Raw genomic sequence first — 23,051 nt, 5'->3', positions numbered from 1 at the left:
GTCTGCTCTAATGGAGAGTCTTCCAACAACAGCACTTTGTGGTCAGGAGCACCTTAAGACTGCTAGTTTGTAGTAAGCTATAAAAGAAAAGAATCTGAATATAAATAAATAAATAAATAAATACACACACACTATACTTCAATTTAAAAAAAGACTTCTAGACTAAAGCTGGTAGCCTGTCTTTGAAGCTAACTGTTCCCAGTAAGCACTTACCACTTTGCTATGTTTCATAAAGCTTTCTCTCTTCCACCCCCTGGATTATGTTAGGTGCCCATAAAAATAACCTAATTTTTAAACCTCTTGAAAAATAGGAAATAGGGCTTCCCTAGTGGCACAGTGGTTGAGAGTCCGCCTGCCGATGCAGGGGACATGGGTTCGTGCCCCGGTCTGGGAGGATCCCACGTGCCGCGGAGCGGCTGGGCCCGTGAGCCATGGCCGCTGAGCCTGCGCGTCCGGAGCCTGTGCTCCGCAACAGGAGAGGCCACAGCAGTGAGAGGCCTGCATACCGCAAAAAAAAAAAAAAGGAAATAACAGTTCAAAAACACAGAGGAGGGGTATTTGTAAAGATGCACAAACTGAAATATCTGCATCAAAATGTAACAGTGCAGATGCACACCCCAGACACCCTGGTATTAAGTCTGGGCCTTAAGACTACATTTTTCCCCACAGTGGGCAGAAAATAGCCATTTATAGAATTGCATTATTTCTCCTACCTTCAGTGCCCCAAATTGAATTTTCCATTTTCAACCTTAATAAATTTAAGGGCAGATGGAACTTCTGCATTAGCTAAACCCAAACTAGTGCCTAGTTTCTGAACTGGGAAAGCCACAGGATGAATCCTGGTCCCTCCTGAGCTAGTCTAATGATTCACCATATATGGGCAGGGGCAGAGCGGGGCTGTGCCTTTATGTAAGACCACATATGTAGCACGGGCAAAACTTCTGAGAATCACAGCACGGTTTCCTGTCTGAAGCACAAGAACAGGTCATGCTAAGTACACTTGGTAGATATTTTCTATTAAACATGTGCTGAACTGTAAATGAACAATGATTAATCGCCTTCACTTACATAATGAGTGAAAAATGCTTACGGAGCTCAAGAGAATGGTGATACTAAAGATAGTATTTGATTGAAATGCCACGTATACAGTTCTTAATTCCATTTCAAAATGAGATTTATGTTCATTAAGAGGGATTACTGTGCCTTCACAGAGAGGAAGGTAAAGAAGAGGGTGGACAGACCCTAGAATTATTCTGCATTCTCATCATCGTCAAAGAGCACTTAGCAAACGTGGTTAGGCATCATTTTCTTGGCTGTGCCTGGTTTCTGCCCTAACAGCAAACAGCACGCTCCTTGAGACTCACGCATTCCAAAGGGCAGGCCTCCTTCATCCCCTCTAATTCCACTCACATGGCCTTGAAACAGCAGGGTTTCCCACCAGCAGACCCACCCATCAGAAGACACTGGGGCTTCCTCCTCCCAGGAACAGAGAGTAAACGAACGAGGTAAGAATGAGGTGATAAAAATATCAGGGGAGGCGACTCAACTTGCTGCCACAGACAGCAGTTCCACCTCCAGCCCTGCATCCCTGATGCTGCCTGTGGCGGTAGGGTACCAGCGCCAACAGAGAGAAGCCGCCTCTGTTCTCAAGCCGCCTCTCAGGGCCCAGACAGGGAGCATGCTTTTATGTCTGAGTCTACCTTCTCCCTCTGCGAGTTTTAATCATGAATTTGAGGCAAGACAAAAAACGTGCCAGATAAAAGTTTTGCGGTGAAGGGCAGAGAACGTCTGAAAACAAATTAACCTGGGGTTAGCCTGGCAGCTGGGCCGTTTCCGTTCATCAGTTCAGTGTGCTGACAAGTTGACATATTATGAGTGACACTCACGCCAGTACTTCGTGAGAGCGGAGGTGACACAAGGCCGGCCTGAAGTGAGGTGGGGTTTGGGGAACCTTTGCCCTTCCTTCCTCAGAGGGCGGTGGTGGAGTGCGGCCCAAGGAACTGCTCTGGGGTCAGACAAACCAGGTCAAACCCACCGCCCTCGACAGCCCATTAGTCACGAGGCACTAGACAAGCTCTATCTAACCTGTGTGGGCCCCAGTTTTCTCATCTGTTAAATGACGAATAGCTTACAATGTCACTGTGAGGATTAAATGAAACACACACACACACACACCATGGGTGTGATTTATTGACCTTCTGTGTGCCAGGCACTGGGCTGAGCATTCGATTGCCTCTGGCCCCGTCCGAGGCCTGGAACATGGGGCACTCAATCAACATGTCGCCCATCCTCGTGCTAAGAATGAGCACAAGACGTTACCCCACAGACCTAGCAACGCACAGTGACGCACAGCGATGCGTTTATTAGCATTTTTCTGCCACATTCCTAACCCTCTCTCAGTTGGCCGTGCCTCCTCCTTGGCCTCTTCTCCATCCTCTGCCCCCTACCCAGGACTGCAGGGTAGGTCCTGCGTCCGAGTGGGGCTGGGCCGCCCAGCACTGCCAGTCTGTCCCTGCAGTGGCAGCGGTCAGGGGGTGGCTCCCTCCGCGGGTCTGGGGAGGGCGCCAAGCAGCCCTGAGGACTGTCAGGGCGCACCTGCTGAAGGAAGCTCCCGGAGGAGCCCGAGGGTGTGCTGAGCCGGTAATGTAAACAAGCAGCAGTGTGACAGCTAGTCAGATACTCAGACCCCGGTCACTCCGGTGACCCTGCAGGGGGAGGGGGAGGGCCTGGCCCAGCGGCTGGGAAGGCAGTGCAGGACCCCGGGCGTCTCATCTCCGGGCTCAGCTAATCATCTGGGGGTGAGAGAGTGCCTCGGAGTCTCAGGGCAGCGCTGGGGTGGGTTTTAGTCATCACTCTCTTAACAGCCTCTTTCCTCTGAATTATATCCCACAGACAACGCAAGAAACAGGGTTCTTTAAAACACGTGAGGTTCGACAGCTAAGCTGCTTCTTTGAAAGATCCCTTCGTCTTCCACAGGCTTTGCATTTTAAAATTTTTTTAATTTAAGTTTTTAATCGCCTCTGATTGTTAAATTAGGAAGGAAGGTATTAAGGAAACCGCATTTAACCTTCTGCCTCTTCATGGCATGAAGCTGGCAGCCTCCCTCATGCCTAACTCCCACTTAGTTGGAAATTTAGAGCTCCGTTAGGACTAGGTATCAGAGCAGTCCTAAGGAGGAAGCATGAAAAATGCCCAAGCGGGGAGAAGATTTCCAGAGCAACTAAATCTTTTTGAAAACTCAATTCATTAAACACTATCCATCCTAATAAAAGATCCTGAGTACACCTGAAACTAACACAATACTGTAAATCAACTACACTTCAATTTAAAAAATACATTTTGGAATGCCCATTCTTCACATAAAAGATTAAGGAGTGTTCAGTCTATAGGATCCAGGGTAAATTTTGATCTAATGTACATTTCCCTCAACTCTTTAAGACGCTTTACTAACATTAACAAATGCCATTAATTAATCTTGGCTTTGGTAAATTATAATTGATTTGCAAACAGAAAACCCGAGGTGGAGAGAGCAGCTCAGAATACATAAATAGCCAGTTACCCCCGAAGACCCTCAGTTTGGCACTGTGAGTTTATCACTGATGGAAAAGAAAAAGCACAAATACATTTCTCTTGTTGTTATTAATGGCACTAAAGTCATGTTCCATAAATTATGTCTAGGAAGTGGAGAGAGATCGGGGAGGGAGGAGCCAGCAATATGTGTAAAAGGATAACTTACACTTTCTACTGTATAAGGCTCTGTATTATTTAAATGTTTACAAGCAAATGTATTCGTGTAACTTCTTACTGAAACTTTTAAAGGGTCACTTCTTCAGAAATAGACAATATCACAATTTTGGAAGGTTTTACAAAACTGTTTTTCTTTTTTATCCTATCAAGCTCCTAATCATTCATAAATTCAGTTAATTCACTCCAAAAAAATCAATACTTTATTTATATTGTGGTACTATATTGCTATCATAGCAATCCCCACCTTTTAATCAATTATATAGACAGCATTTATTAACAATTTACCTATCTCTCCAGTTTTTAGAGCATCTTTATTCAAAAGTGTTTTTTTTCTTTTTTTTTTTAAAAAAAGTATATGTATTATGAAACAACTCCAGGTACACCCTAGGCAAAGATCATCCTTAGATGACAGAAAAGGGAACTAACATTTACTGAGCTCCCATGTGCCACGTACCATGTTAGATGCATAACTAGGGCTTAATCATCAACAGTCCAGTGAGGTAAGCATCATTATCCTCATTTTACAGGTGAGGAAACTAAAATTCACAGGACTTATGAAAACTTGCCCAACTTTCTCAATTACGGGACCAGTGCCAATTTAAGCCTAGGTTCTCCAACCTGCTAACCCATCCTCTTTCTACTGGGTAACTTTTAATTGTTAGGTGAGAAAACTCCGGCTCTGGGTAGGAGAGTGCCCTTCCCATGTGAGTTCTGACATTCCTAAAAATATTAAGCTTTTATTATCACTCCTAACATTTAAAACTCACACCCCAAATTCCTTACCTCCTCTGACTCTGGCAAAAGCTTAAGAAATTCACGTAATGTCTCTGATCCATAATGCTCACTCTTCCCTTGATGAATATCTTCCACAATGGACAGAGGAGACCTTGAAAAGACAATGATCAGATTCCCTTTCACATTGGCTGGAGTGCCAAAGAAACACAAGCCAGGGGACATGAAAACAAACCCCCTCCACCCTCCCTTCCATTCCACCTCCTTCCCAGTCTGATGGGTGGTTTTGTGTCAGCGATCATAAGAGCCCCACTGCCAGGGAAAGCGGGGATCCTGATACACCAGAGGCCCCTTTCCCCAGAAAACCATCCTCGGGCATCCCAGAGAGGGCGAAGGTAGCAACAACCACTGGGAGTCTTCTCTGGGAGAAGAAAAGCAGTTCTGTGGGACTCCTGGAGCCAGAGCCCTCTCCTTTCCACTTGAGGACACGTGAATTTAACAGTGTTTGACTCACCCATCCATCCTCCACTCATGGAGCCACACCTCAGGTGAATTTATAAATTCCCTGACGTGTCAGGCATGGACAGATGCCCCAAGGTAATTCTGCCTGGACTCCAAGCCACCTGATTATGTTTTTATGGAGGAAAACAGCGGAAAGCGACACACACTTGGGGCCTCCTCTAGCCACGTGTCTAAAAACAATTTGAAAGTATGAGGGATGGCTTTCCCTCGTTAGAATCTGCGTTTTGGCTCACACCCACAGACTCTGATGCTGACGAGCAGGGATGTGACTAAAGTTTCAAATGTGTGCAAACATCTTACTTCTTAAACTGCTTTAGAAATATCCCAATGTTCATGCTCCGTTTTGCATCCAGGATAGTAATCTGGAAAAAAACAAAGACACGTAAGATCATTAAAGTATGAATAAGAAGCGTTGGAGGAAAGAAGAGAATTAAAACCTATCAAACTACAACACCAATTTCAATGTATAAGAGAGTAATTCCCAATATGTAAATCTGGTGATTAACTGATGCACCTAATATAGTTTTATGAATATCAAAATACTATTATCTCACCAAATTTACTTTCTGCAATATGTATTTCCTTAATGGTAATAATTACATATATCTGGGCTTCCCTGGTGGCGCAGTGGTTGAGAATCAGCCTGTTAATGCAGGGGACACGGGTTCGAGCCCTGGTCTGGGAAGATTCCACATGCCGCGGAGCAACTAGGCCCGTGAGCCACAACTACTGAGCCTGCGCGTCTGGAGCCTGTGCTCCGCCACAAGAGAGGCCGCGATAGTGAGGGGCCCGTGCACCGCGATGAAGAGTGGCCCCAGCTTGCCGCCACTAAAGAAAGCCCTCGTCCAGAGACGACGACCCAACACAGCAAAAAATTAATTAATTAATTAAAAAAATAATAATTACATATATCTTTTTGGGTTTTTTTGGGCTGCACCATGTGGCTTGCAGGATCTTAGTTCCCTGACCAGGGATTGAATCTGGGCCTACATCAGTGAAAACGCTGAGTCTTAACCACTGGCCCACAGGGAATCCCCATATAGATCTATTTTAATATTGTATAATTTAAAATAAAGTATATTAACATTTTCTAAATTTTGCAATTTCCTCTTAGAATAGTAGAGCCCACATTTAAAAGCCCTAATTTGGAAATAGATGTCTTAGCATAGCAAGAATCGTATGAAATTTGAACTCTGAAGCTATTGCAGAGTGAGTCCCAACCCTGAATCAGGGATGTAAAAGGACCAACACTGTTATTTTCAGAAACATAATAAAATTCTTAATATTTTTCTAAAGGAAAATTTTCTTTTCATTGGGAAAGAATATATATGTCCAGCAGCCCTTTTAGGAGGAGGTAAGAAAGCGTCCTACACTTTATTTACTCAGAATTTAAAAAGAAAAACTTTGTGCTGTATTTTACCAAGTCTAAGATGTGTTGTTTTGTTTTTTGGCATATGAATATCTCTGGAATCAGGATATGTCTTATAATATATGGATCATCTTTGATTTAATAAAATATGGTGGCCATTCTAATGTACCATCCAAACCCAGATTTTGGCTGCAATAGATTTAAGCTGTTCAGAATTACAGTAGTCTCCCCTTACCCACAGTCTTAGTCACCCTAGGTCAACAGAAATCTGAAAATATTAAATGCAAAATTCCAGAAATAAACAATTCATAAGTTTTAAACTGTGTGCTGTTCTGAGCAGAGTAATGAAATCTGAAATCTCACGTCTCGGGACGTGAATCATCCCTTTGTCCAGCGTATCCTGCCCGTTAGTCACTTAGTAGCCACCTTGGTTATGGGGTTACTGTCACGGTACCACAGTGCTTGTTCTCAAGTGACCCTTATTTTACGTAGTAATGACCCCAAAGTGCAGGAGTAGTGATGATGGCAACTTAGACATGCCAAAAAGAGGCTGTAGAGAGCTTCCTTTAAGGGAAAAGGTGAAAGTTCTCAATAAGGAAAGAAAAAACTTGTATGCCAAGGTTGCTAAGATCTACGGTAAGAACGAATCTTCCATCCATGAAATTGTGAAGAAGGAAAAAGAAATTCTTGCTAGTTTTGCTGTTGCACCTTGAACTGCAAAAGTTAGAGCCACAGTGCGAGGTAAGTGCTTCGTTACAATGGAAAAGGCATTAAATTTGTACAAGATATTTTGAGAGAGAGACCACATTCACATAACTTTTATTATAGTACGTTGTTATTGATGAAATAAAAATTCGTATTCTAAGGCAAATCAAGGAAAATGTAAACATAAAAATTTTTCTCTGCCCTTTGGCCTCCTCTTTCCCCTCTACAGGCATTGCGTATCTGCCTTATGCATCGACCAAACCTCTCCATCAGCAGAAATACCTGCTCAACCATAAAGAGCAACATTCTCCTGGCATCAACAAGATAACTCCTTAGGAGATAACCTTCCTTCTTAATCTTGTAAGGGGCCACCATGACCTATGACCCACTATTCGCTTTGTACGGGTAGATCTGGACTGTGTAAACTGTCAATAATACGTCATTTAATGCACAGTCCTCTGTCTCAAAAATTTATACAACTGTGCTTTGACCTCTAATGGGCAGAACAGTTCTCAGAGCTTTCTGAGAGGCTCTCCCGGGTTATAATCCTCAATTTGGCTCAAATAAAATGTTCTGTCTTTCTTAGATCAGCTGATCCATTTTTGTTCGCTGACATTATTGTTGGTCTATTTTGTTATTCCTTATTGTTGTTAATCTCTTACTGTGCCTAACTGATAAATTAAACTTTATCATAGTTGCGTATGTGTAGGAAAAAACACAGTACAGATCTTCCTCGACTTATGTCCAGATAAACCCACCATAAATTGAAAATACTGAAAAATGCATTTAATACACCTAATCTACCGAACATCACAGCTTAGCCCAGCCTACTTTAAACGTGTTCAGAACCTTTACATTAGCCTACAGTTAGGCAAAATCATCTAACACAAAGCCTATTTTATAATAAAGTGTGGAACATCTCATGTAATTAATGGGATACTGTACTGAAAGTGGAAAACAGAATGTCTGTCAGTGTATCGATTGTTTGCCCTTGTGATCGCATGGCTGATGGGAGCTGCTGCACCACCATTGCCCCAGCATCACAAGAGGGGCTGTACCGCAAATGGCTAGTGGGGAAAGATCAAAACTCAAAATTCCAAGAACGGCTTCTACTGTATGCCTATTGCTCTCACACCATCATAAAGGAGAAAAATCTTAAGTTGAACCATCATGGGACCATCTGTGTATATAGGGTTTGGTACTATCCACGGTTTCAGGCATCCTCTGGGGGTCCTGGAACGTATCCCCCGCAGATAAGGGAGAACTACTGTAATAATTTGGAAGGGTTTTATCAGACTAAAATTTAGACAGAATCTTTTTTCAGGGGGTGGGTATTGTTAAATACAGAAGCCATTTCTTTGGAAGTAAATATCCAGGATACAGGGAAGAAAGGTAACCTTAAAAGTCCGCAATTTTCCCCATTTGTTTTTTGGAAAAGGGAGACGAGCGAAATAGGAATATTGTCATAAGGCTCTTTCTTTCCAAAAGTATGTGATACACTGTGAACAAAAAAGAATCAGGTTTCAGATTAAATTCCTGATCTCCGGGCCTGCTTCTAAGTTTATAAGAGGCAACAAGTCTGTTAACCAAAGTTAATGGGACTTCCTGGCTAGAAGGTTAAATTTTTACAAGAGTGTGGTTGCCTTCTTTTGAAGACTAATCTTAAACAATCACATTATTTACTGTCCTAGGGGTTTATTTCATGTTAACACAATCACCTGCCAGCCACAAACTAAACTCCCAAGCTAAAAGGACAGGCTCCTTGTTGGAATCCTACCCACGGATTACAGTTCAAGTTCAGTGTAAAGGGAGGGGAGAGGAGAGGGGAAAGAAAGGGTGAGAATAAAACCTGTCAAACTTAACATCCTTTAAGAGGAAAGCTTTTACCAAAGAGAGGAATCTAAATTTAAGACAGAAACTATGTGCTTATTATAATTCACAAATTACAAACTAGGAGCATATGTGCATTAACCTGGCTATGTATATACATATATCCGAAGAGCTTTCTCTGCACTCACTTCTATCCAGAATGGGGGAAAAACTTTTTATATTTTTTCATTAAATTACCACCTCCTGCTACATTTAACCCTTGACAGCAGCACCCTCTCCGCCTCCACGCCCAAGCCCCACCCTCATCCTCTTCACCCCTCAACCCTCTGGGACTCTGTATCCTCAGCCTAGATCCATAGCTATTATTGCTGGAAAAGTGGTGGAGAAATTACTATTATTGTTCCTATTTGACAGATAAGGAAACTGAGCCTCAGAGATGTCATTTTACACCTTCCCCAAAGCAATACTGAACTGAAATGCCCCAGGGTCTCTCTGGTTCCTGTTCACTCTAGTTCCTGTGACTTTCAATATTGCTGCAGATATAGGAGAACAGAGAAGTAGGGAAGGTTCCCCACCAGCCCAGCATACACATTGGGATGCTTCTCTGGGAATGGGGGCAGACCTGCAGAGAGCCATCCACGGGGCCTGGCCGAGGCCCCTGGTGACCCCAGAGTTGTATCTGTGGGACGAAGGCCAGGACGCACGTTCTCACCAGCTGAGACGGCCGCCGGGAGTGGAGCTCAGGCAGGGAGTGGAGCTCAGGCCGCGGGGAGCACAGGGGGCCACGCCTGGGGCAGCAGCTGTGTCACCAGCGAGGAAACTGGTCACTAATTTAAGGGAATCCAGCAATACTCCTAAGGGAAAACCTGGGCTGGCCATCGCTGAGCAGCGTAAGGGGGAAAACAAAGCCCAGCGCCTCCTCCAAACCACAGGAAAATGAGACAGTTGATAAGGGCAGGGACAGTGCCCTTCTCTCCGGGCATCCTCAGCTCTGCCCAGTGCACGGGCCGTCTCCTCTCAGAGGGCATCACACTCAGTCTTCTAAAGCGGTGTTATTACACAGTCCTTTAAAGAGGGTTATCACTACCTGTGTAAATTAGCTTATCTTACTTCCCAAAGGCTTGCCGGCAGTTCAGACGCCCAAGCGTGTGCAGCTAGAGGTGCTTTTGAGTCACTCCCAGGAGCGCACTCCTCGCGGACTGCATAGGTGGAGACAAACAACCCTGAGAACAGGGGTGAACTGACCTGGCCCCTCCCTCCCCACCAGTTCAATTCATCCGTACCTACTCTTCTGGACACCGCAGGCCTGCTGAGGCAGGTGTACTCAGCACGTACAGAGCTCGTGGCCTGTCCCATTAAAGGCCCACCCAAGAGTTACGCCATCCCTGGTGAACAGGGGAGCAAAGACGTCAGGAGATGTGCTCAGCTCATCCACGGCAAAGACGTCCCACCCGCTCTCGTAACAGTCTCCCCACAGGCTGCCAGGCGGTGGGGCTGTTCAGATCCCTCTGAGGCACTGAAGCAGCAGTGCTGCGTGCTCAGGGAAGCACGTGAATGGCTACACCCCCAGCCCCACCTGTTCAAACCTCCATATAAGCTCTCCTCCTTTTCTTCTTCTGCAATTCTTGCACTCTCATCCATCCACCACAAAATCTGCCTCCCATATTCGTTAAAGGAAGAAGGAACTTTTCTTTTTGAGTTGTGGTAAAATACACATAACAGTTACCATCTTAACAGTTTTTAAGTGTACAGTTCAGTGGCAATAGGTACATTCACACTGTTGTGGAATCATCACCACCATCCGCCTCCAGAACCCTTCATCTTGCAAAACTGAAACGCTGTCCCCATTAAACACTAACTCCCCACTTCCCCTCCCCACACCCTGGCAGCCACCATTCTACTTTCTGTCTCGGTAAATCGGACTACTCTGGGTACTTCCTATAAGTGAAATCATACAGTATTTGTCCTTTGGTGACTGGTTTATTTCATTTAGCGTCATGTCCTTAAGGTGGAAGAAGAAATTCTTCAATCACTTTAGCTTCAGTTTGTCAAAGGAGGCTTCCTTACCTACTTAAGTAACACTAAATAGTAGTTATTTCAATCCTATGTCAGATCCGAAAAGCAATATTTAAAAAATCTTCCTGTATCCACTAATATAGACTTAGCTTTTGGGTTCTGACGGTTTTTCATTCTTTTTAAATTTTTGGTTGGCTATTCATTGGGTAATGTGCCTCCCCCAGCTCTGAGGAAAAGAATGATAGTCCAGTTGAAGCTTTTTTTCCCCTTTCAAATACTCTACCTAGTTCTACAGTTCTCAACTGAGCATGTCTCAGAATTCTAGAACATTCTGGGACCATAACAAAAGTTGACAAAGAATGACTGATACCTGAATTACTGTGTGGGAGAATAACATTACTTTTCATAAACTTAGAAAAACCAATCTTCCTTCCTTCCTCTCTCTTTCCTGTCCTCTCTTTTTCTAATAAGCAATTTTTATTATTTCTTATGTGGGATAATTAACTAACACTAATTGTAATATTACCACAGACACCATAGTGAATGACCTCAAGTGTTTCAATGTTTGCATTTTCTTTTTCATTTTTAAATTTCAGTTTTATGGAGGTATAATTGACAAATAAAACTGTAAGATATTCAAGGTGCACATCATGGTGATTTGATATACGTATACACTATATACTTGTATACATTCCCTCCATCACCTCACATATTTACTTATTTACTTATTTATTTTTTGGTGAGAACAATTAAGTTCTACTCTTTTAGCAAATTTCAATTACAGAATACAGTGTTATCAACTATAGTCACCGGGTTTCACATTATGTCCTTAGACCCTATTCATATTATTGTGTTTTCTCTGTGAACCCCTATTTTGACTTATCATAGTGATACCTTATAAGATAGCCTCTTTGCTCCCTTGGTTCAGTTCTGTCAGTTCAGTTTACTTTCTTTGGAGGATACCAAATGGCTAGGGCTGTCCTTGCCTTGAGAGCATTTCAGATTCTGTAGGGAGACAAGGGTAGCCCCAACTAACCAGCTCTGAGGGGCTGAAGAGCAGTGCTAACAGATGGATGGCGGCTTCTCAAACGTGAGATCACCAAACTCGGAAAAGAAGGTGGAGTTTGAGTTGAATCTCTTTATTATTATCCCCAGTAATACCCTTTGTTATTTCTAATTACTTTACAAGTTTATTATTGTAACATCTGTAGCTTCTTCAAGTAAATTTTTGTCTAGCAAAGAGACAAAACCACTTCCCCCTTTACTACATGTTCTAACTTACTATTTCAGATGTTGTTCTACCTAAATTCAGCCATTCCCAAACCCAGCTCTTCCCTGTCTCCCAGTAACTTCTTCCTTCGTAGTATAACGGAACTTATTTGTAGTCCTTTACAGGCCCTTTACAGCCGGAGCCAACCTCATAATGGCAGGCCATTTCTGTAGGAGGTTATTACATTTCAAGGGAACATAATCTGATCCGTGGCATGTCTGAGGCTTCAGAATTATGAGCTGTGTGGCAGCAGATGGGAAGGCCACGTTTCCAGGCTCAGGATGGGTCCCTCAGCCAAACACGCTATGTGTATGTATTCTCCAGTCCACACAGTTTCAACCCTGGACTCTACTTTCTACAGAGTGAATTGGAAGATTTATTACTGGTCCATGTTAGACTATCATTCTGCTGCACTGTAACTTCTTTAAAGAAAATCTAATGAGGGAAGAAAACAGCATGTACTATAGTCTTTTACCAAAAAAAAAAAAGTATATATAATACTTCAAGCCATGTTGGAGATAGCATGAAAAATGGAAACTAATTCTGGGTAACCCTCTGTGATGTGACAATATTATCTAATCTTCCCTTAAATCCATCCACCTACACTACTTATCCTACCTGAGTACTGAGAAGTTGAAGAGTTAGATTATCTTATGATACACAGTCATGGCAGTTTAATTTTTCTTTCTAGACTGCTATCTCGCAGATTAGAACCTACAAGTGTTAAAGATATCTGCACACCCACCATTCATAGCAGCATTATTCACAAAAGCCAAAAGGTGGAAGCAACCCAAGTGTCCATCAACAAATGACTGGATAAACAAGATGTGGTATATACATACAATGGAATATTATTCAGCCTTAAAATTCTGGTACATGCTACAACATGGATGAACCTTTAGGACATTATGCTGAGTAAAACAGTCCAGTCACAAAAAGACAAATACTGGGACTTCCCTGATGGTCTAGTGGTTAAGACTCCGCTCTTCCAATGCAGGGGGTGTGGGTTCGATCCCTGGTTAGGGAGCTAAGATTCCACATGCCACGTGGCCAAAAAAAAAACCACAACTCTTCTGAAACTCTTAAATGGTTCCTTTAAAAAAAAAAAAAAAAAGACAGATACTGTGTGAGGTACCTAGAGTACTCAGGTTCATAGAGACAGAAAGTAGAAGGGTGGCTCCCAGGGGCTGGGGGGAGGGGGGAATGGGGAACAGCGTTTCAGTTTGCGAGATGCAGAGGATTCTGTGGATGGGTAGTGATGGCAGCCTTCCAACAACGTGGATGTTTCTGTGCCACTGACCTGTACGCTTACAAATTGTTAAGAGGGTGAATGTTATGTTATATATATTTTACCGCCGTTTAAAAAATAATTGTTCAGTTTCAGGTTTTTTCTTTTTTTAAAGTTAAAGAAAAACAAACAAAAAGAGTAAAGAAATGTACCTAGGGTGGAGAGAGGCAAAAAGAAAGATTCTTTCTACCTGAATTTTAGATCTGGCCTAAGAAATGGACTTCTCTGCTTCTGCCATAGGTGGGAAAAGATGCCACACACCCTGCCACTTCCTTCCATCAGTGGGTCTTAACCCCTCTTGAAGTCACTAACATAAAGCAGCAAGTTCCACACAGCCCCCTGAACTATCACCGGTCAAATAACCGTCCCCAGTTTATAAAGGACACTGCCCATTCTAACCTGGTCAGCTGCCTCCCCAGGAGCGTGATCAAGCCAGACCCCCTTCTGTGTGTGACAGGGGCTTTCCTGAGACATGAGCTCCGTCTCCACGCACCCATCCACTCTTTCCTTTAAAATGCTTCAAGGCCAGTAAGTAGAGCTAGGAAACACTGGTGAGCATGACCTACTGCCCAGCAAGGAGCCTCTGCTGGAAGCTGGGGCAGAGGCCAGTGTACTAAGGAAATGACTTCTTGCTCCTTCTGATACTGAAAGGATGCACTGAGAAATCAAAGGCCTTTGCATAAAGGAAAGAGCAGGGAAGGCCAGGTTCAGCACAGGAGGGCACTGAGGATGTCCTGAAGACTTCCTCACAAATCATCTCACAGCTTACGCCTAATTCTAGTCCTAGGATTCTCCACATTTTATAATAAATAGACTCTTGGCTATTTCAACAGGGGACCATACCGCCAGCTTCAAGGGCCCCCAAGTGAATTCCTGAGCCAGACAGAGAAAAGAGGTCAATACTGTCAGCTCAAGAATTCAATAATGCAGAGAGCTGCTACTTCATTCCAGAGCCCTGCCTGCCCACGCTCTTATCTAGTCAGCTCTATCTTTGACCTATTTTCTCTGCTCCTTTACAACAGATTAAAAAATGATGCATTTCTGTTGCCCCCCCCTTTTTTTTGTGGTGGGGGGGACAGCATTCTTTTCTTTTAACCCCGGTTTCCTAATTATTTCTTCTAGCAAATAGAGGTTTCTTAATTTACTTTCATGTTTCTAACCAGAGAGTACTTAGAAATGTAACTTTTTACTCAGTTTCTATGATGTTCGGTGACCTGTAGCTCTGAAGCCATGCTTTCACTTACCTTCTTATAACTTGCTAGCTTTATTTTATTTTTTTTTAAAGATTTTTTCGATGTGGACCATTTTTAAAGTCTTTATTGAGTTTGTTACAATATTGCTTCTGTTTTTTTTTTGTTTTGGCTTTTTGGCCACAAGGCACGTGGGATCTTAGCTCCCCGACCAGGGATCGAACCCGCACCCCCTGCGTTGGAAGGCGAAGTCTTAACCACTGGACCTCTAGGGAAGTCCTAACTTGCTAGCTTTATATTTTCCTCAAAGCAACACAGTTCCTGTTCACTGGAAATGTGCTTTGCAGAAAGTCTATCTGAAAATAGCTTTATGCTTTGGCTCTCTGGAATCTGTTCCACAATGGCCAACACTTAATTCAGAGATCCGAAGAACGAAGGCCACCTCACAACACTTGTGGAACGAAAGCTGGAGGGAAAAATAAAGATAAAAGTCTAAGGATGTACACTATTTAATGATGTTATTAAATAAAAGGCACTTTGTCTCAGAAACCTCCAGTTAATCTCAGGTAACTGAGTTCAGGAGCTCAGGTTTTTGTTTCAATGGCGACTCATAATACTGGGCTTCAGCAGAATTGCTCCACCAGGGGAAACCAGGCAGATGTGCTGGAGGCAAGGTGCTGCCGGGAGGCCAGGAGCGAGGCCTCCAGATAGCATGTTCCCCGCATGAGGTCACCATCCTCTGGGACGTCTGCCAGGATACGGCTTGCATGCCTCTCACACTTTTTTGCTACTCAGCTCAAGCTCATCATTTCCAAAGCACGTTCACTTGCATTATCTTATTTCTCAGTGATTCTAGCAGGTTTTGAAACGTACACACGTCCCCAAACACAAAACAGTACAGTGTGGGGAGAACCATCCCTCCGTGGACCATTCTTACCTCTTCTCTGCCCTCCCTGAAGGACGAATTTAAAGGCCCTCCTCGCCCAGAAGGGGAAGACTTGGTGGTATTTTCTTGCTGCCCAAACAGCTCCTCGACGCTCTTTGTATCAATTTGGTAGTGATGCTGCTCCCTGGCTGCCAAGGTCCAGATGTTGGTTTTGCCACGAACTTGCTCCTCTGGAATGGTTTTCCAAAAAAAGCTCCTTATCCGCTTTTTCTTACCGAGGTGGCTGTAGCCGTTCAGGTGAGAGGTTGGGGGTAGTCCTGGGGGGGGAGGGGGGACCAGAGGCCCCCCAGGCAGTGGAGGGGGAGGGGGAGGGGGAGGGGGAGGAAACCCTTTCCCTGAGTATGGGCATGGTGGAGGTGGAGGGGGTAGAGGAGGAGGTGGTGGTGGCGGCGTTTGCCCAATCATGAATCCAGCTGTCGTGGCAATATTCCCATTTCCTTTATCACTGACCAAGGAGACACAATTCATAACGTGCATAGTACTGTTGCCTTCTAAGGAGATAATTTCTTGACCTTGGGGAAGCAGACAAGCAGACACCGACATCAAATTTGTGTCATACTTTTCCGCCCGCTAGTCTGCCGCCAGAGCAAAGGCAACTGCGTTGTGTGTCATCTTCCAAACCTGCAAAGACAAAACAACTTTAAAATCAGTGCAGGAAAACATTGCTATACTAGCGACTCCCTTCCGAGGCCAGTGCCAGTCCTCCCAGAGTAGTTGGATATTAAAATCAATGAGGGGCCACACATCCAAAAGAGAACTAAAAGGGACTAATACTTTTCTAAATGTGGACCAAATTTTACTACCTGGAAATGCTGCCAAAGCAGCGGCAATAAATCCAACCTGGAAACCTTCCATTCATCAATAAAACACATATTTACCAAGAACCCGCAAAAGGTTCAGCAAGTGCTGCTCACTTTCTAAACAAGCTACTTGTTCATTAACTGGCTCGTTTTCTTTGGGCAGTGGATCCCCAACCCCTGGGGAAATTACCCAAATGGCTGCAGCCCTAGTGACTCTGTCTTTTTCCAGTACGGACATGTCCCCTACCCATTAGTGGGTCAAAGGGCATCCTCCGCCTTGCACATAATAGGCAGGGCATTCGGGGATGATAAAATAATTGCCAAACTCCTTCCCCTGGAGTCAGTGCCATCGTCTCCTCCCTACACTTGGTGATTCTGCTCCCTCGCAAATAGAGAAAAAAACGCCGGACATGAAGATAAAAGGTTCCGGCTCTAAATCAAGCTTTACTGCTTACAATTTTAGAAAAGCCATTTTGCCTCACTAGATTTGGAGTTTCTCACTTGTAAAATCAGGAGGTTGGCACTGACCTCCACTGTCACTTCCGATGCGATCGTTTTGGGTTCTGGTTAAGCTCTCTGGAGCTTAACTCTCTGGAAACCACCAGAACTTCTCAGTGCCTCTTCTGCTCCTTCTGTGACGCTACCAGCAGAGGAGACACACACACAAGGGGATGCTGCCCGAATCACTCCTGCCACACGGCTACCCCTTCCACTCGGTCACTGACTTATCTTGGTGGCTTGTGTTTTTATTGACCTTTAAATATTCGTTTTTGTTCATTTGTTGTGGACCTGAAGTGAAAACAGGGGTCAAAATAACTACAGGTCTTCAGATGTGAGGACAGGTAAGTGGAGATGTAGAACACGGGGCCCCGTGTAGGCTTGTGGAATGAGCACCCCAACTATTTGGGTGTGTGAAAAGGGGGCTGTTTCATCTAGGTCATAAAGGGTCATATGGAGGGGCTTTTTAGACTGGACTTCTGAGAGGAATTAGCTTTCTACAGCATTACTGTTCAAAGCTCATAGTTACACATCTTCATCACACAATGCAGAATTCTACAGGAGTAAATGGTCTGATATCACGAATTCAAATATTATTAAATCTTTTACACAGAATCATACACAAAAGGCAGGACTGCCTTGGGAGTAAGAGGGGAGACTCCAAGAACAGACCGCTTTTCCTCAGATCCCAGTTCTGCTACTTCTTTAGGTGTGCAACCTGGGGTGAGGTAGTTTATCTAAACTACGTTTCAGCATCCTCCTCTATACTATAAGCATATACCATTCCATTGGTTTGTATGAGAATAAATGAGCTCATATGTGTACACCCTTACCAAGATGGTACATAGTTAGCCATTATTAACAACTGGTGTCACAGGTACATACGATTTCTCTTTATTTTCACAGGCACTACATTTGCTTTAAAATATGTATTGGGTTTATAGGTAAAACGCTAGGTTACCCTTGGCTACTAGAATCATACCTTTAATATTTCCATTCTCTGCTTTCTAAGTTACTAGGTTTGTGAGCTCGGTCCCTTTTCAATACTCAGTGATTGTATATTGTTATCTCTACATTACAAGAACACATGTTTTTATGAAACATTTAAATATTTAAGTTCTGGAAATTACGTATGGGTAGAAAATAGCATTTCCAACTATTTACTGGATAATTTTTTTTTTTTAGCATTTTAGCCGCTTTTAAGTGTACATCAGTGGCATTAAGTACATTCGCAGTGCTGTGCAGTGTTATCATGGGATAATGTTTTAGAAAGTAAAACTGAAAATATTTCTCCAAGTCAACTTACAGCTCACTTGAGATGCAACTAGCTTTTAAAAGGAGTTTTCATAATTATCATTAGGGGCATAACTAGGCTGCTTTCATAGTTGGCATCCCTAAAGCACATGACTCACTGTCAATTACAGTTTATAGTTAGATCTGAACTCTTCTTTTCTCAAGACTGTACAGGTAATCTTGGCAGTTTATCCTTACATATTTTAAAATACTTCTGTACATGAAATATCTCATGTATTGAAGAATTGCTAATCCTCCAATTCACCTCCAGTTCCAGATACGCTGACTTGTTTATAGATTGTCTCTGTTAAGAACGGTGATAAACTAAAAAAGTCTCCAACCTAGAGAGCAATAACTCATTCAGTGCTGCATTAGTATATGCACAGCTGTGCCATTAAACCTCACAGAGCAAATGTAGAGATACTAAGAAAGAGTGAAAGAGACTATGCCCTCGGAGGTCGTGCAACACCATCGTCTAATACCAAAGCCCCAAAGCATGTGAGTCCTTTTGAGTATCGTCTGTTTTGCAGAGGAAGTACCAGATTAAAGCTTGTCAAAGTGAAAAGTGACACACGTTAGCTATGCATCAGCAGGATTCTAACCACTGTCAGGTCTTAAGAAAGAATGTTATTTTAGAAAGTTAAAGGAACAAAAGAAAATTTACAACATTGTTCCTGGTATGTTGTCTGGCTAATTTTTTCCCAGGGTAACATACAAGGATCCTAGGCCCCCAACAGCTTCTAATGAATGAGCTCTCCAGCAATGATTAGCTAAGATGCTAATGCTTTTACTACAAGCCTCAATAGGGCTTTGATAGGGTTTCCCCCTTGGGCCAGGATTTCCAATGTCAAAGAGATGGCAGGAAAAAGAGAGTGCAGACACACATTCTAACCCTTTCCACAGTCTCACGAGATGTTAAAACAGAGGATACACAAAGAATATTCGATTTACTATGGTACTGTCCGCAGTAAAGATGCAAACGCATAATCTCCAAATATGCTAGGAGAACATAGGTGATGCAGCAGCCCCAAAGACGGCTGTTTCACACAGCGGGCAGCCGCCGGCAAGGACAATGGAATTAGCCTTAGGCTGTATCTGGAAAATGTCAAGTGTCCCATCAATCTCCCCAGGGCAAACAGAGACAGGCTTGTATTTAACATCTCACCTACAGGGTGGGGACCTCAGCAGCAGCAGGGGGGACGGCTGCTAAGGTTGACAAATGACCAGCCCTGAGTAAACTGTACAGCTGTCACAGTAAGTCTCTGAAGATGAGAACTTCTCTTTGAGTCCCCTGGGTGCTAATCATGACCCACTGGGGGTAAGTCCCCGTGAAGGCCCCTCCTGGGGAGGCTACTAGCTCAGCTGAGCATCTCCCAACTGTGTGGATTTTTAATAAGGGGATGTTGTGGCCATGTACCTAGCTTTTAGCTGATCAGCAAGCAAAAAGTCTTAGAATGAGAAGAATAAGGGTCGTCAAAGAAGCCCTGGGGCCCCTCCTAAACTCTCTTGCCTAAATAGCCAGGATTACTTTGCTCGTGGTGTCAGAAACATCGTTGAAGCTCTATTCTCTTCAAGGGAGTGGGTGGGAGGGAAGAAAAGAGTAAGTATGCTTAATTTCACAGTATATTTAGGAGGAAAACACGTTTCTGAAAGCCCGTTTAGGGCTCAGAGCTCTCCTGAAAAACGGTTGCTCAGCCGGTCAGCAATAATCAGAAGTAAACGCCACACCAGAAAAACCTTTTCCCCTTGATTCCTGACATGTGTCACAGATGAGGTGGGATCAGGAAAGGCTGGCCCACACCCTTCTGATGACAAACGGGGGCAGAGCAAGCCGGGTGTGGAGGAGAGGCAGAGGAACACACGGCCCTATTTTATTGGGGGGAGAAGAGAGGGTGGGGAAGGGACAGGCCATTTTTAAATATGGAGTTTTTGCTCTCCACCAACTCACTGGGAACAGGCTCCTCCCCAACCACCTATCTTTCAAAATCTTTCTGGATTATTGAACACAGCACGTCAACCCCACAGTCAAACCAGAGCTGGCAACATCCAGCTCTTCACCTTGGCACTCTCGCCAGCAGTGGAAGGACCCAAGATGTTTCCAGTCCGCGCGTTTAATCTGCCGCCGCACAACATAAACAATCCACAGATGCCCCCGAGCGCAACACCCTGGGAGCAGAGGAAAAAACGCCTGTTTCTGAATGTGCATTTTCAGCTTCTCTCAATGTCCCCAAACAAAGCAAACGGGTGCCAAAGGATGCTCTAGAGAGGAAAGGAAGCGCTCGCGACTCATTCCAGGAAGACAACTGTGGGTCAGGAGACGAGAGGGGGGTCACAGACGGCCGAACAGCAGGCGCAGTTTCTGTGCAAACAGCTGTTTGAAAAAGGACTCCTGGGTCCTGAAGAAACTCGGCGTGGGGGACACCGGGGGCCCGATTTCTTTCGCAGAGTCTGGACGCCCTAGGTCTCTGAAGTGGCGGGTGGTCCACCGCGTCCTTCCGCCCCCAACCCTCGGCCCGCGTCCCGCCCCAGCCACTCACCAAAGCGCCACAGGCTCGGCCGCACGAAAGGCTCGGAGGGCGCCGCGTCCGTCCGAGTCCCCGGGGAGTCCGCGGGCCGCCAGCCCCAGCGCGTCCTTATCTGGGCGGCTGCGGAAGGAGTGAGAGAGCGGGCGCCGGTGCGCGGCCCAGACAGACGCCCACACGCGCCGCGTAGGCTCTGCGGCGGGGCCGAGGCGCGCGCCGGGGAGGGGCCGCCGCCCGCCGCGCGAGGACACGCGGGTCCACTGGGCGGACGCCGGGGCACGGCGGAACCCTCTACCTCCCGCGGGCACCGAGCGCGCGCGCGTCCTTAGGCAGAAGCTTAGTGGAGCGGCAGCCGCACTAGCTCGCCCCTCCCGGAGCCCCGCAGGGATCGCCGGCCCCGCCCCTCGCCTCGAGGGCCCCCGCCTCCCCCGCGGATCCCCGACGCCCCGCCCCCTTCGCGGGGGCCGCCGAACCTGGCTCCTCCGAGCGGAGTGGGGGGCTCACTAGGGAAGGTGTCACTGTGCTTGAAGCGAAAGGGGGATCTCCCAGTTTGCGGGCTCCGCCCCCTCCTCGAACCTCCGCGGCGACACCTCCCCACGTCTGGGGTCCGGGTCCCGAGCGCAGGGGGGAGAGAGCCTCACGGCCGCAGTGCGGAGCAGCCAAAAGGAGCGGGGAAGAGCCGGCGAGAAAAACACAGAGGGGAGACTCCTGGTGTTTGGTCGGAGGATTAAACCGAGAGCCCGGTGTCCCCGAGCTGGGGCACTAAAGAGGCTGGAGGTGACCCGCCAGCCCACCCACTTCCTCCCTAAACTTCCACAAGCGCAGGGCTCAACTTCTAAGCTGAACTTCGCACGGGCAGAGCGAACGTGCCAGAGCGAGTACCGCCTTGTCCTCGGTCCGTATCACCCGGACGCGGTCCTGGCCAGCCCCGCACCACAGTCAGGAGGGGCAAGTCGTGGCTTCCCTGCTGGGCAGGGACCCGGCGCGGGCGCCCCCAGTTGCTCGCTCTTGGACGGGCGGGGATCAAGTGGGAGCTCAGTTTAGCCAAAAGTCCTGGCAGCTAAAGCTAAATCAACCGGCCCAAGTTTAACCCGGAGGCGGCCCGGGACCTAGCTGGTCCAGACGCGCGCGTCTTCCCCTCAAAGGACGGATGGCTGTCCTCTGCGGCCCAGGGAGTGCAGCCGTCAAAGTCGGGGGAGCTCAAACCTCCCCAGCCTTCCCGGTGAGGCTTGAAGGCAGCCGAGATTCAGTGCCTCGGTCCTGACGGATCCCCGCCCCCGGCCCTCCGGAGCCGAGGAGGCTCGGTCCCCGGGTGCCCCTGAGCAGCGATCGCTCTGCCTGGGCCGTGCGACTCACTCACCCGCGGCCGGCGCTCCCAGCGCGCGCTCCTCTCTCCCCGCCGCCCGCGGTCTCCCAGCGCCGTCGCCTCCTCCTGGGTCACTGCAGTCAGGGCTGCTCGGGGCCGCGAGGGGGCAGGGCGGCGCGGGGCGGGGCGCGGCCGCTGCCTCAGGTAACAATGCTGCAGACCAGGCTGCTCCCAGCGCCAGCTGCAAAGGGCAGCACGCCCTTTCCAGCTCAGTCCTTCCTCCCTCCCACCCTTGAGCGCCAACATCGGCGCTGCGGCGCTCACCTTCACCTGCGCGGGGCCTCGGAGGCCTGGGAGCCGCCACCCGGCAGGCAGCTGCCAGCACCTGAAGGCTGGAGCGGGGCGGCCACCGAGGACAGTAGGGGCGGCGGCGGGGGACAGAGATGTACGGACTGTGAAGAAGAGCTAGGTGTCCTCGTGGAACCAGCCAGGGGAGGCGGCAAGCTGGCTCTGAACTGGCAAGTGGCTCCACAAAGGAGCCTCTGCAGCAGCCTCCCCGACACCCTCTCCTGCGCACACGCGCGCGCACACACATGTGCGCACACGCACACTCATTCACGCTCAGCTCAAACCCCGCGCGCACACAGGCCACCCTCTGCCCAACACACTCGTTTTTCCTTGGAGCAGGAGGCAGCATCTGGGTGAACTGTCCCAGCCCGCGTGGCCGAGTCCCAGCCGGGCCGGAGCTTCCCAAAGGTCAGCTTCTCCCTGGGACCTGCCATCCTGCAAGTTTGTTACTTTTCTTTTCTTTCTTTCTTTCCTTCTTTCTTTCTTTCTTTCTTTTTCTTTTTTTTTTTTAATCTCCTCAATGATGATGGTAACAGAAACCTTTCAGTTATATATCAAAGAAAAAGTCCACTCCAGGACTGATCACATGAACAGATGCTGTCTGGGAAAGGCTCCTCACAGGAGGAAACCAGGGAATGGTTTTATCGCATCTTTTTTCAAAGTGACTTA

The 23,051-nt window shown here is 46.3% G+C and overlaps 1 protein-coding gene across 1 annotated transcript in view; it reads right to left on the bottom strand.

Moving 5' to 3' along the window:
* Positions 1-20,772, bottom strand: part of FHDC1 (FH2 domain containing 1) — a 39,055-nt gene extending 18,283 nt beyond the window's left edge. Inside the window, exons 1-4 of the mRNA XM_060011649.1 lie at positions 20,744-20,772; positions 15,607-16,236; positions 5,302-5,363; positions 4,531-4,633 (exon numbers count right to left, since the gene is read on the bottom strand). Of these exons, the coding sequence (XP_059867632.1) occupies positions 4,531-4,633; positions 5,302-5,363; positions 15,607-16,158 (717 nt within the window). The 5' untranslated portion in view covers positions 16,159-16,236; positions 20,744-20,772. The remainder of the gene's footprint in view (positions 1-4,530; positions 4,634-5,301; positions 5,364-15,606; positions 16,237-20,743) is intronic.
* Positions 20,773-23,051: the final 2,279 nt, after the last annotated feature.

This window comes from Delphinus delphis, chromosome 5 (assembly GCF_949987515.2).
Source record: "Delphinus delphis chromosome 5, mDelDel1.2, whole genome shotgun sequence".
NCBI classification, from domain to species: domain Eukaryota; kingdom Metazoa; phylum Chordata; class Mammalia; order Artiodactyla; family Delphinidae; genus Delphinus; species Delphinus delphis.
The sequence above is the reverse complement of the archived record's forward strand: the minus strand, read 5'-3'. Positions and strand labels throughout refer to the sequence as shown.